Source organism: Stigmatopora argus, chromosome 12, assembly GCF_051989625.1.
Source record: "Stigmatopora argus isolate UIUO_Sarg chromosome 12, RoL_Sarg_1.0, whole genome shotgun sequence".
NCBI classification, from domain to species: domain Eukaryota; kingdom Metazoa; phylum Chordata; class Actinopteri; order Syngnathiformes; family Syngnathidae; genus Stigmatopora; species Stigmatopora argus.
The window spans coordinates 5,839,413-5,853,913 of NC_135398.1; the positions used below are offsets into that span (position 1 = coordinate 5,839,413).

Below are 14,501 nucleotides of genomic sequence, written 5' to 3' on the forward strand. Positions count from 1 at the left end.
CTGTGTCAGCCAGAGCGGTGAGTGGAACCAATGCAGATGTGATTAGTCTGACTAGGGGGTAAATGAAAACCATTATCAAGGTTTTCTTCTATGCCGCATCTTAATGTGAAACTCAGCAGAGGTTATTTGAATTGCAAAGTCTGTACCGGCAACTCTCATTTGGTGCTGAAAAATTTGGTGGCAAGATGTGTATCCTACCTGCTGATTTTGTTTTGTTTTGGAATTGCCAACATTTTCAAATATAACTCTCTAATAGAACGGTGTTTTGATGCAATACACCCTGCAGGCTGAATGAGTTTGTGGATTGAATGTTTTATGAAACTCAAAAATGAAACAAAGCTGCAGCTGTTGATAAATCAAAAAATGTGGGCAGACTGATGACAGTTTTACAAATATCTTTCCTGGTTCTTCAAACAATGCAGTGAGAAATGTCATTTATCTGTTTGTGCATGCTAAATAAATGAAATGATGAAAGTTAAAGCAAATAAATTTCCAGCTCTTACCTTGAATTCTTGCACACAATCAAGACATTTAAAGTAAAACTCAACACTTTGCTGCATTAAAATACATTAAAAAAACATAAAAAGAAAATTGTCTTACCTTGTTTTCCAACTGCATTCAGAGTTTTCAACTTTATCTGTGCCAGAATCTGCAAAAGACCAAAAAATGTCTTAAATTTTCCTCTCAGGTATTATCGGTGCCCAACTTCTTGAGTTTGCAAATTCTGGGCAAGTTGTTGACACAAAACTTTGCAGAAGAGGTATCGAGTTTGTTTACGAAATACCAAAACATTTCAGTATCTCATTTGCTTTTAACCAGCATTGAAGCATTACGTGCAAGAAAAGCTTAATAGTAGAAAAGGGACCTATTCAGAATGATGAAAGAGACTAATCCTACTAGCAGCATGCCTCTATTGATAAAAAAAATAATGTACAAAATAGAAACAGAAACCAATCTTTCATTAGGTCATATATCTGTTATTCACATTTAAAAATGTTGTTAACGCACGGTTTACGAGATCTAACAACAATCTGACCAAGGAGTTTCAAACCAGGCTCGACATTGAAAGCAATACAGCTAACAGCAATTCAATGAAAAGTACTCCAACTTATCTTGCATACACAAAATCGAAAGAAAGACAAACACACTGCAAGACAAACACTTTGGCAAATACGTGTGCTAGCTAGACATTTTAAGTAAATAGGATAGAAAAGTAGCGCTGCATAGTGGGTAATGAGGGCTGATTGTTTGTGACTGCGCCGTACTAAGGCTGATTTCCCAGCTGAGGAACGAGGGTTTCGCTGTCAGCAGAAGACAGAAAATGAGCCTGTAGCTTCAACGCTTTTCTGAAAAAGACAGCCAGGTCCACTTCGCTATTTAGCTTAAGATGGCAGATGCAAGCAGAGTGATGATGTGAGTATTTTAAATATTTGGTGAGGAAATTCAAGTCTATTTGCATGGAAATTTGCACTTTGCTATTATACACTGGAAATGTAGGAGGGGAGGTGGCGGTTACTAAAGGGCATGCACAGTCAATTACTGATTCACAGACAGCAGTTACTGTGAAATCTGCATGACAGCTTGGCACATAATCGATCAGAAATCTTCCTTATTGGCATCTTTACGTAGTGTGACAAACCTAGTGGTAAGGCTTTATCTTACATTAAAAAGATGGTATGCTTGGAATAGGGTTGATAGAATACTATTGGGAAATGTGTGGAAGGAATAGAATAGCAAAGAAAATTATTTCTTGCAAGTAATAGGGCTATTGTTCTTATTCGAACAGTTATTTAAATGTCTAAACTATTCCCAGCGGAACCCTAAAACCAAAAGAAAATGTCTCCACCGATACAGGGTCAAGTTCAACGAACATATTTATGCAGATTTATCAGGAGGTACTGTGTATTCCCAGTTGTAATGGCGAGTACGTGTCAGGAGTTCGACTATCCTCGGACTATGACGAGGGCAACCAAAGAGGAACATTGTCACCATATGGCTCTCTTACATTATCATATCTATCCATTCGCTGTAATTTTTACAAGCAAACAACAGCAGGTATACAGAGCATGTTTTTTTTTATTTTAATTGAATTTGATCCTGTGCTTGGTAAAGTCTACTGACTGCAGCAATCCAGTTTTTCCACTGACCTTGACATCACCCATGTCAACGGTGTCTAATTATCCTTTCACCGGGGAACGGCTTCTCACATTTTCCCTATTGATTTTGGTCATTTTGTACCTGAACATTGTAATTAATCCGATTATGACAGTGTGTGGGTCCAGTTCATTAGGCTAGCCCAGCTGCAACGGAGGCAGATGCCCACCAGGCCATAAGGATTCATCACAGAACCACTGAGGCCTGAAGAACACATCAACCAGTGACGTGACGCAGAAATAGACACACACAAACAAAAAAAGAGAAAAAAATGAAATGATTCCTTAACTTTGGCAATGAGACAAAGTTTTATCAGCAATACCAAAAACTAAGATAACTATGCTTCTGCTCGAGGAAAGGACCTGGAGAGGTTATACACTATTTTAATGATTAATTTTCTTTGCTTTAAAAGGCATTGGATTGGATTTTCTTTTTCTTTTTTTTTTGCAATTTGTGAAATAACCCTTATACTCTTTCTACTCGTCTCTATCCAACATGGAGGATGCACCGCAATTGATGGGGAAATGATGAGCCCGGTTTAAATCAATAGACACTGCACCCTTGGAAAAAGGTTTGTGTCTTTTGACATTTTAAAAGGACACGTGTTTTCCTGGTTGACCAACAGAATGGTGGCTCTTGTTCTATTGTACTGTGCAAATTGTTTATTGACTTGGAAATGCCTGAGGGCTCATCTTGTGTCATTGTATCTAGTCTTCCGGAGACATCAGCATGGTCGGGGCCATGCATGCGTGTCAATACAAGATCCAGTCGAGAAAGAAGCTTATCAGAAAAGATTTGAGTTTTTACAGTGTGATGCCTACATTCACAAAGTCATTAGAAACACATGTTACAAAATCAGTACTTGGAGGGGAGAATGATTTGGAGCAAAAAAAACTGGTCTTATTGGGCAGAGTCCTCCCTGTTTTGTCATTGTTTGTGGTATTCCGGTTTCCTACTTCTACTGAAAACACTTTATTGTTTGGAGGTCTGAATGCGAGCGTGACTAGTTTCCGATTTGTGTCCTCCGATTTCCTGTCAATCAACCGTGTGTGTACCCCGCCTACTACCCATGGTAGGTTTGTTTAGACTTCAGCACTCTTTGTGAAGATAAACTGTACGGTTAACCGATCCTCCCTTTTTATTCCATGAAAGTAGAAACTGTTATTCTTCCTTTTGCTGCACACATCCTTGGGCAAATTCATTGCTCTTAGAATATATGCAAATCGGTTAATAATTAGAATACCAAAGGGTTCATTTTCCAATTCTCTAATTTGTTATGCCGCGGTGCATGCATGTGTGTACGCTTTGATTGCTCTCACATGCTCCACTGCATTTTAGCCAAGCAACATTTTCACTTTGCTTGAAGCTCCCTAACTTCTCTACCCGTTACTTCACGCTAACCCTCTATGCCACATGTGTCAAAGTGGCGGCCCGGGGGCCAAATCTGGCCCGCCGCATCATTTTGTGTGGCCCAGGAAAGTAAATTATGAGTGCCGACTTTCTGTTTTAGGATCAAATTAAAATGAAGAGTATAGATGTATATTGCATTTCCTGATTTTCCCCCTTTTAAATCAATAATTGTAATTTTTTAATCAATTTTTTCTGTGTTTTTAGTTCAAAAATCATTTTGTAAAATCTAAAAATATACCCCAAAAAAAGCTAAAATAAACATTGTTTTAGATCTATAAAAATCTGAATATTCAGGGCTTTTAATCCAGTTATTTTAATCCATTTATAAAAAAAATATCTAAATATTATATCTAAAATGGTCCGGCCCACATGAAATCAAGTTGACGTTAAAGCGGCCCGCGAACCAACCCGAGTCTGACAACCCTGCTCTATGCCATCTCTCTCTCTCTTTCTCGTTCTCCCTCCGTCTGTCTCTCTCTCTTTTGTACCTAATATGAAACAGCACAGACGCGATTCTATACCTCGGCTGGAGACCATCATCTCCTCACAAACTGGTCTCTTTTCATTGTGTGAGCGAATCAGCGACTGGATGGCATAACTGAAACCAATTCACCCAAAGACCGAGCCTCACTTTATGATCACCAGCGTATATTCCACTCTAGGATAGTGATTCCGTTCCGCTGATTTACTGTGGTTATGAATAAAAAGAAGAAATAAGCCTCAAATGTCTTTTTTAAAGGCTACATTGTGGCCGCAATACTAAAAAACACAGTATTCTGATTTATATTGGAATGTATATTGCCAAATCAAACATTTAGTTTGTCTTCAATTTGGAAATTGAGCCACTAAAGTGTTTTTTCTTGGAAGCCCTGTCGAGTATGACATCACCTTAACATTTACGTACTACTTGAATTATTAATGAACAACCATATCTTTCCTTTGTGAGCTTAAGTAACAATCCTGGGTCGTGTATATTGTCACTATCTCTTTGGACTATGAGCTGTTGATGTCATCCTCATTATTGCTTGCACAATGTGGAGCTAAAAAACACAAAAAGTAAAAGCTGCAATGCCTCTTGTTTTTATTACACTCATAAATCAAAATAAAAGAGAAAATAGCTGTCCGGCCCTCTTTCCATTGTACTACACTGTAAATGACAAGCCATCGCGTGGTGTTGGTTTGGCATTTCTCTCTTGATTGATTTTTAGACATACCAAGCAAATAGTTTTGGCGAAGAAAAAACACAGAAGAAATCCTGATGTTTACTCCTTTGAAATGCTCCAAAAGCCATGGCTCACCTAGCATGAACAGAAGGCAACTTTACAGAGAAGAGCAGTAGAGCATGTGAGATTATGGATCCCGCTGTTTTTATTGTACTAGGCACAAAGTCTTGCATACTATTCTGGTGAATGGACAGCGATTCCAGAAAATTCTTATTGTGGATATTATTTAAAGAATTTTCAAATAAAAAAAATATCAGCACTGCAATATACCAATACTCACATATTCTTTATCCTCTGTCACAAAAGTAGGGACTTCTTCAATATAGAATTAAATACCTAATCTATACTGCCCCCATTACTATTTTATAGTTTATATTTATTCCCATTTTTATCAATCACTCACTAATGTCCATCCCTTTTCATTTATTCTTCAACCCCTGTGCTTACATTGAACCCCATTACAATGCACTTAATTTACTGTGGAGTATAACAATTGAAGTAATCATGATAAGTGACCTTGAAATAAATTATCATTCTACCCAGGTGGTAAAATTGGATTGATTGAAAGTGATGTGCCTTCAAAAAGTAGTTATTTAATACGCAATATGACTCTGGCAGGTTTAAAAAAAAATCAAGATTTGAGTCATCTTGTGTTTCAGGTCAATCAACACATTTTACATGAGGAAAAAAAACCATCAAACTCATAAATATTTGCCAAGATGGCGCCATTCACGCGGGAGCCAGTAGCAGTAGCTCTGTACACTTATGTTTTTCGCGTTTTACAGCCCTTCTATCTTTTTTTAAATTACATTTTAATATTTCTTAATACATTCCTTTTTACTTTACTTTTTACTTTAATGTTTTTACAACTTTCCTTGTTCTGTTAGCCTGGCTTCTTTCGGCTACTTCTTTTTTGGAACCATTCAGCCATGCCTACGCTGTCACACACATGGGACTAGCTTTTACAATACGCAGCAGAAGGAGCAACACCTCAATGCCGCTGGAAATTCGGAGCTGGACAAAAGTGCCGGGAGAAGAAGCGACGCTTCAGACCAACCATTCCATCATGGGATAAGATAGAAGAGCTGTCAGCGCTTACCAGGCTGGAAACGGAGTCAAGGGGTTCTACTCTGCTGCTGTTGATTCTTCAGCTCCAGACTACTAAGGAACTGTGCAGATAAGCTTGGAAGAGTGACTCTGCATATTCTCTACCTCGGTCACAGTCTCCAGAAGTTCCCCATCTTGTGGAAGACTTCCTGTGTGTGGTTCCAGTTTCGGCGCTGTTCAAGTGGCAGCCGGTGGCGGTAGCTCCGTCCACTCTTGCTCGTTTTGTGTTTTTGCTGCTTTTCTGTCTTAATGATTTGATTTGGTGATTCTTAGTGATCCCATTTACTTTGATTTGCTTTGTACTTTGTGCTTTTGCTTTGTTGTTCTGCGGCCTTTGCGACTGTACTGTCTAACTTATAACTATGCCTTTTCTTGCTACTATCACAATAAAATTTCCCGAATACGGGATGAATAAAGTTATCCAATCCAATCCAAATATGAAATTAAAATGATTCTCTTTCACAATAGTGAGGCATCTATGGAAGGTTATTTGGAAAAAAAAAATCATTATCGTCATATTGAAACCAATTAAAAGTTCAACATAAGTCATGTTTGTGAGATTTGAAGGTTTTTGCAAGCTCTCTGCTCTTATGCACTTATACAAAGTTTTATGCCTTATGCACCCTCTATCTATCCTTGCCCAACACCATCCTTTCATGTCTTTAAGAACACAGGATATTGTCACACTATAGTCAGAAGATGAAGGGACTTTGAAAAAGAAAAACAATTAGTGGCGCTGATGGAGGCCGTATGAGGTAATGAAATCACATATCTCATTGTACTGTGTAATGGAGAGCAGTTTGAAGTTAATTGAGGGGAGATCAGTCAGTACACTGACACAGTCTACCCAAGTATTGTAACAGAGCATGGAGCTTATCAGTGAGAAAATCACTAGACCCAATTCCTTATCAGACTATAAATGAACATTATCTTGGTTTAATGGGATAGATGGCCAGATCAGTTATTATTTTAATTAAATTCATATTCTTTTCATCCATTTCTGGGGAATGAATGGCCCATTCACACTGACTCCATGAAATTCACATTGAAAAAATAATTCCTCTTCTATTACTTGTATGTTGTTTTTTTATACATATATATAAATAATTATGTTTACCCCAGTTTATTCAATTTCAATTGAATTTCTATCAGTAGCAGAAACTACTAATGCTTAGATAAGTGTTTCCCAACCAGTGTGCCACTGGTGTAATAATTTGAGTAATATGTAGAGAAAAGTCAAAATTGTGCGATAAAAAAACATTACATTACTTATTTTTGCATCACCCGGATCGAAAGTTGTTCAGGGTCCGCAGACATCAACTTTTGGTGACATTAGGTCAGTGTGAAAATTAATATTTTTTTAGGTTTATGCGTTTGCTGCTGATAAGACTTTGATGAGAATGACTATTGTTAATATAGGCGACATCGTTTTAAATTAAAAGATTTTCAGATGTCTCTTGAGATTTTTTTCACTGCAAAAAGTGTGCAGCAGCTCAAAAAAGGTTGGGAAACACTGGCTTAGATAATAAGATGCATGTTATAGAAATAAATGATAACGGTTGCAGATGATAAGTTTTCCAAAGGAGACAGAGTGCCACCTTCTGGTCAAATCCGTGAAGGACGTTTAATAATAAACTGGAGGAAACTAATTTCACCATGTTTTAGAATTGTAGAAGATAGGCATCTTTCTCATACACTCCAGGAGTTGAAATGTAATTCTGAAAAACTTTGGAAAGTTATTCAAATTCTGAAGAGAAAGTCCTGAGCACTAACTATATTCTAGTGCATTGAATATAATATTTTAGTTTATCATTTAAATACCGTATAATTGCATGTGGGGTCACATGTAGTATTGGAACATGTTATTGTGTTGTAGTTTGTTTAGTTAGAAATGTAAGCAACATTAAGAATGGAGTGAAATCTAGCAATTGTGATGCTGAAAGAAATTGGAAAATCAATTTGCGTCATTGAATAAAGATTGGCCAAGGCTATATAACATTTTTGAATGTTCTTGAGAATAAAGATAACACTGATTGACCACATAGCAGCAATTGAAAAGCTTGCAAAAATCTTATGCAAAAGACTCATTGATCTTAAGTGGTGACAACACGATGACAGCAGTAAAACAAACACTGAGTTCGGCAAGAACATTTTGCCCGACAACTCAGAAATCGATGCATTCTATTCACTCCATCTATTATATCCATCTCAAACCCAAATGTTTACATGCAGTCAACACTGAAAAGTAAATACTGGTAGAGTCGCTGAAATAGCCTTTGTCTGTCTAGTTTTCCCCTAAAATTATCCTCACTGAGCCATTCTAGTGTTGTTAGTTACCTGTGACAGAATGATGATTGAGCTAAGAACATACATGTAACACATTCATAATTCATAGAATATGACATTTCTATTGCCCTGCAAATCTGTACAATTCTAACTTTTACTTAATACTGGCCTTTTGTTCTACTCGCTCCTGCCTTCAGTGGACGAGGTTGATAACGAATCACCATGGTTGATAAGAAATGGCCTTTTTGTTTACATATGCAGGATGTATGACAACAGCTGTAGGTTTATGGATTTACATGGTGTCATTAAAATTTTGAATTACATACAATCATCGAATGAAGGCTGGCGTATTGGAATATTTTTTGTTGATTCATGAAACTTTATCCCTCTCGGGAAGGTGTTCCATCTTATGCTGGTTATAATGAAAACCTTTATGCTAAATCTAATGGGGAGATTGTAATTAGGGACTTATCAATAGACAGGCAAACCTTTTCCAGTAATCATTACAGAAATGATGCGATTGTACAATTTCACAATTTACTTGAGCAATGTAGCGCAAATGAATAACTATGTACGGGAAAGAAAAACAAAGATTAACCAACTGACGCAAATGCGTTTGAAATACATGTTTCAAGTACCATAATGTGAAAAAATATTCTGCCACAAATTCCTTCAAAAATTGACTTTCACTTCCTTTTACTGTTATCAATTCTGGTGCTTTCCTATATATCAGCAGTCTGATAGTTCAAACAAAGATAAATCTATATTATCTCTTGAGAAATCAACAGTTTCGTCAGATAGCAGATAGATTGAATCAACCTTGAAAAAAGTACTTAATACTATATCTTTGCAATATTTAAGTCAGTGGGATTAATCTAGCTCATATTCATACACGTACACCACCAATTTCTACTTCTATTTGTATTTCAACAAAGACTTTCTATTGGCCTGGACAGTTCAAATGTTTGTTTTTGGGCTGCGATCTGTTGACACATGCTAGCAGGGCTCCTGGAATCTAAAAAGTGGATGTCTCTTTTATCTGGTTCCCCAACCATGATTACACCAATTTGTTCGTCAAGATACACTCATTTTAAGCTGCACTTCTGTTTTTATTTTATTTTATTTTTTTAAATGAGTTGTGATGATGGTACATGGGAAATCCCCTCCTCATCCCCAAAAAGTTGAACCGCCAACAAATCAAAATAACCTCAGTTAGTATACTTAAAATTTAACAAAACTATTGAATATTTTTTTCATTCATACTTAATTAAATAAAAAGAACTCTTTCGACTCCTATTTTTATGACCTACCCAGACTAAATTACTGACCTTATCTGTCACAGTTTCCTGTAACGGTTGCTAATGTCGATAGTGGAGGAGCAGAACATAACCTTTGTTTTAACCCCGCCGTCTCCACCCACAACAGTGGTTACCTTCTTCAGTGGTGGGCTATAAAAGCCTTACTTAGGCGGGCGGGCTTAGTGGGTGGCACCAGCAAGCCTAACACTCTGTGCTGGCACTGAAAAGGTCACGTTCATTTGTGTCCAAATACAAAAAAGTCACTCCTCATCACCTATTTTCAACTCTCCAAGGTGAGTATCAGCAACAGAAGAAGTGGCGTTAAAGGATCAGCCATGCTTAAAGGCTTCTGCACAGATTTGTTGGTCACAGTAACTCTGCTCATTCTAATTCAGAGTGGGATTCAATGCAGGTAATCCATTAAACATCGCACTTTTTCATTTGAGCTGATTGTATATATTTTGGAAAGAGCAATTTGTCAAAATGCTCTATTATGTTTCCACATTTTAGAGCAGAAAATGATATTTCATCCATTACTTTACCAGACTGGAGAAGAGATTCAGGTAAGCGGGGGATTAATGTTTTAAGTACATAAATATATTCGAGGGAGTGTTGAAAACTTTACATTTTGATTACATTCCTGTTCCTTTCCTGTCCCTTAAAGGTTGCAGCTTCAATTGTAACTTCGATAGAAATATTTGCAGTTGGAATCAGATGATCACCGATGCTTTTGACTGGACATGGCAAAATGGTTCCACTCCTACTTTAATGACTGGCCCCTCCTCTGACCACTCTGGAGGTATGATTTTAGATAGACAAAGCATAAAAGAATGATATAAATAAACTTGAACATGATTTCTCTTCTGTAGCTGGTCACTACCTCTACATTGAGGCAAATACTGCTTCTCATGGAGATACAGCTCGTCTCATCAGTTCTGAATGTTCTACTCTGGGTTCACATTGTCTGCAGTTCTGGTACCATATGTACGGTTCAGCCGATACTATGGGCCTCCACCTCTATTTGATCCAGGACAAAACAGCTAACGCTATTTGGCGGAAAAGAAATAATCAAGGAAATATGTGGCACTTGGCTCAGATAGATGTAACAGCCACCACAGCTTTTCAGGTCAGTCATTTCCACTACACATTTTCAGTCAGTTGTATAACATTAAAAGAAAATTACAACATATATTGTTACATTTTACAAAAAAAAAAAAAAAAAGCCTTCTTCCTTTTCTAAGGTTATAATAGAGGGGCGCAGGGGGTCCAACAAAGAATCCGATGTCGCCATAGATGATGTAACACTTTACCATGGGCGATGTTCAGGTACAAATATACATATATAGTACATAATTGCTCTTTCTTTAAAGAACAATGCCCTATAAGGGTTGGTAAATCTAATTACCGATTCCATTTTGTTTAGAGCTAAGTGGTGCCATGACAACAGACCCTCCGAAACCTGCTGGAAATATCACAGCGTCTCCAAGTGTCACAGTGCCTTTAACTGCAGTTACAGATCTTCCTGCAGTGAATGTTACAAAACAAAACCCTGTCACAACATGGCCACCCGTGACCAATGTCACACTACCTCCTGTCCCCGGAGCCACAACTAATTCAATTATAAATAATAATGTTACTGGAGCTGTAGACAACAGAACACTACACTCAGGTAAAGTCTTAGTTCTGCAGTTTTCCTATAGGTGAGAATTTTTCCTGACCTCTTTCTTTTAATGGATTTCTGACTTTCAGTCTGCCAGTTCAACTGTAATTTTGAGAAGGATCTATGCCAATGGAATCAACTGCTTGCTGATGTATTTGACTGGACAAGACACAACGGCTCAACCCCTTCCTTGAGGACTGGGCCCTCTTCAAATCATACCACAGAACGTAGTTATATTCATGACTCATTTTTAGTAGATACATGAACCTAATTAGTTAAGTTAGAACATGGATGCTAAATATTAATGATGTTCACCACTGGTTCAGTTGAAAGTCAGGCACATCTTTTGCTACCAACTTCCTTGTATTTTAATGCCAGAGAACATTCATCATTGGCAATGAGCATATCAACTAATTAAACTTTTTTTTCTTCCCATAATTCAGATGGCCACTATCTTTACATTGAAGCCAATCAAGCGTCATGGGGAGACACGGCTCGTCTCATCAGTTCAGAGTGTCCTGCTTCTGGCCCCAAGTGTCTGCAGTTTTGGTACCACATGTATGGCTCTGCTCATACTATGGGTCTACATGTATATCTGCTGCAGCACAAAAAAACAAATGCTATTTGGTGGAAGAGGAATGATCAAGGAAATATGTGGCATTTAGCTGAAGTGGATTTGACTGTCAACGGATCTTTTCAGGTACAACGCATTCATTTGAACATTCACTCAATGTTGCAATAGAAAAAAATCACCTCATTTTCCTTCTTTAGATCATTTTTGAGGGACGCAGAGGCTCCAACGAAGAGTCCGATGTCGCCATAGACGATGTAATGCTTTACCATGGGCAGTGCTCAGGTCTGGAAAAAGACAAACAAAATACAAATGTTTTGTATGATTCGAAGATTGGTCGTTTGAAATACAGTTCCAAATGAAAGTATGATTCTTAGAGCTAAGTGATGAGGGGACGGCACAACCACCCAAAACCGAAGGCAACGCCACTCATCCTCCAGGTTTCACGTCACAAGTAACTGCAGTTACAGAGCCTACATCAGGAAATGTTACAGGTCAATTCCCTGATACAACTAGCCCAACTGTGGAAAATGCCACATCAGGAAATGTTACAGGTCAATTCCCTGGTACAACCAGCCCAACTGTGGAAAATTCCACAGTGCATCCCGTCACTACTCTAAACAGCAATGTAACGGCAGTTGCACAGAACAGAGCAACCCATTCAGGTACAGTAATTGTTGCAGACTGTTTCTTTCCCATGGACTTTTGAAGCTATTTTTCCTGCCCTTGTTTTTAAATTTGCTTGAAATATTTCTGACTTTCCAGTGTGCCCGATCAACTGTGATTTTGAAAAAGATTTGTGCCATTGGAATCAGCTCCTTGCTGATGTATTTGACTGGACAAGAATAAGTGGCTCAACCCCTACTTTTAGTACAGGGCCCTCTTGGGATCATACAACAGGAAGTAAATACCATTCTTATTCTCTGGCATAAAAGTTAGCAGGTTGTTACAGAAATTAACAGCAGTTTTTTTTTATAAAGTATGGCACGCCTTTCCAAAAGAACTTCCTTGATGTTCAATTGTTATATGTAATTATTGTTTAAATGATTCTCATTACTTATTCATTCCTTCTATGACGTGCTAGAATGGCCCCAAGTCTGCTGGGATAGGCTCCAGCACACCATAAATATTGAGGATGATGGACATTTTGTTTTGTGTAAAAATATGCATGTATTGCGAAAATAACGTTTCTAACATGACATTGCAACAGACAAGCAAGTCCCAAATAATCCTGTCTTGTGTTTTGATTTCAGATGGCCATTATATTTACATTGAAGCTAACAGCGCTTCATATGGAGATACAGCTCGTCTTATTAGTTCCAAATGTCCTGCCTCGGGTCCTCAGTGTTTGCAGTTCTGGTACCATATGTATGGCTCAGCCAATACAATGGGCCTTCATGTATATTTGCTGCAGGACAAAGAAGCTAATGTTATTAGCAGGATGAGAAATAATCATGGGAATAGGTGGCATTTGGCCAAAATTGACTTCACACCAACCGGGTCATTTCAGGTAGAGAAAATCTATTCCAGTCGTTGACCTGCACGAATTCAGAAAAGAGCTGAAATAATTCAAATGCGCTCTTAATTCCAGATACTTTTTGAGGGTCGAAGAGGTTCTAATGACCAGTCAGATGTGGCCATAGATGACATTTCTCTATCCAGTGGCCACTGTTCAGGTAATCGTTTACTTCACCTGACAACATGAGTACAAATCCAATGCATCGTATTTAAAGTGATTCGATTTACAGATCTGACCAAACCTACATCCCCAGCCGCGATGACTACTGATTCAGTGACAACAAAAAGCTTTGAACCCCCCATAGACACAACTGCCTCTGTGACACAGACAGCAAGACCAGCAACAAGCAAGCCTCTACACTCGAGTACCTCAACTGAAACGCCTCGTGCAACAGTTACAACCGAGTCTCAAACAACTGGCGCAGCTCACACATTATCAACATCAGAAACTCCAACTCCACAGGCAACAGCAGGAGCTCAATCAACTACAAATCTTCACCCTTAAATTCCTACTTTGACATTGACATCACAAACTGCTTGTTTATTTTGTAATCTAACCTCAAATCAAATAGTGAAGATATCTCATTTCCACAGCAATAACTCTCCCACGCACTTATAAACGAAAGGTGGGGGGGCCTGTGCGGAATTTTCGACGGTAAAATCTGGAATGACCAGATGACACCTGACAGCACCATACTCAAAAATACCCAAAGATTTGGAGAAAGCTGAAGAGTGCAATGATGGAACGAATGAAAACACATATTTTATAGCATACTGCTCAACGATAAATGAAATAGAAAGCCTTTTTTTTCTTGTAATGAGGTTTCATGCTGTTTGTGCCTTGTCTGAATTGTTTCATTTCACAAGACGACTGCTATACACTAATAATGCATCTTACAAATAAAAATAAATTTAAAAAAAAGCTTGTTAGCATTCAAATGAAAAAAAACGGTATGCTATTTGAAAGGAAAAGTAAAACAAATATGCAGTCCTGTGGCTAGGCAGGCAACATTCCTTGAAATAGAATTCAAAGGGTGTGCCCGGTGACATTAAACCTACCAAGATTAAACAAGAAAAACAGAGCAACAAGTTGTGTGAGGCCACAGACAGGAGTTGGCGATGGATCAGTTTGTTTGTTTTTTCTTTCTGTTGGCATTCATACTTCTAATCAGTGGTGAGTAATTCACACATTTCTTGTTGAAATGCTTACATTGATCTAAGTTTCAGTGCATTCATTTAATTCATGATTGCATTAACAAAGGGTTATACAGGGA

General features: G+C 37.9%; 1 protein-coding gene across 1 annotated transcript; it reads left to right on the plus strand.

The window, feature by feature from the left end:
• Nucleotides 1-9,679: 9,679 nt before the first annotated feature.
• LOC144085846 (MAM and LDL-receptor class A domain-containing protein 2-like) lies at nucleotides 9,680-14,114 on the plus strand. Its single transcript, XM_077615509.1, has 14 exons — nucleotides 9,680-9,890; nucleotides 9,989-10,041; nucleotides 10,143-10,277; nucleotides 10,348-10,604; nucleotides 10,720-10,804; nucleotides 10,902-11,147; nucleotides 11,228-11,365; nucleotides 11,582-11,838; nucleotides 11,910-11,994; nucleotides 12,087-12,374; nucleotides 12,475-12,612; nucleotides 12,963-13,219; nucleotides 13,301-13,385; nucleotides 13,458-14,114. The coding sequence occupies exons 1-14, from the start codon at nucleotides 9,814-9,816 to the stop codon at nucleotides 13,730-13,732; spliced, it is 2,376 nt and encodes a 791-aa protein (XP_077471635.1). The 5' UTR covers nucleotides 9,680-9,813; the 3' UTR covers nucleotides 13,733-14,114.
• The last annotated feature ends 387 nt before the right edge of the window (nucleotides 14,115-14,501 follow it).

Bases quoted from the DNA above. Each gene is read 5' to 3' on its own strand.
- LOC144085846 (XM_077615509.1), top strand. From the start codon at position 9,814: ATGCTTAAAGGCTTCTGCACAGATTTGTTGGTCACAGTAACTCTGCTC. The intron at 10,805-10,901 runs GTACAAATATAC...CATTTTGTTTAG, and splicing joins TTACCATGGGCGATGTTCAG to AGCTAAGTGGTGCCATGACA. The intron at 11,839-11,909 runs GTACAACGCATT...TTCCTTCTTTAG, and splicing joins CTGTCAACGGATCTTTTCAG to ATCATTTTTGAGGGACGCAG.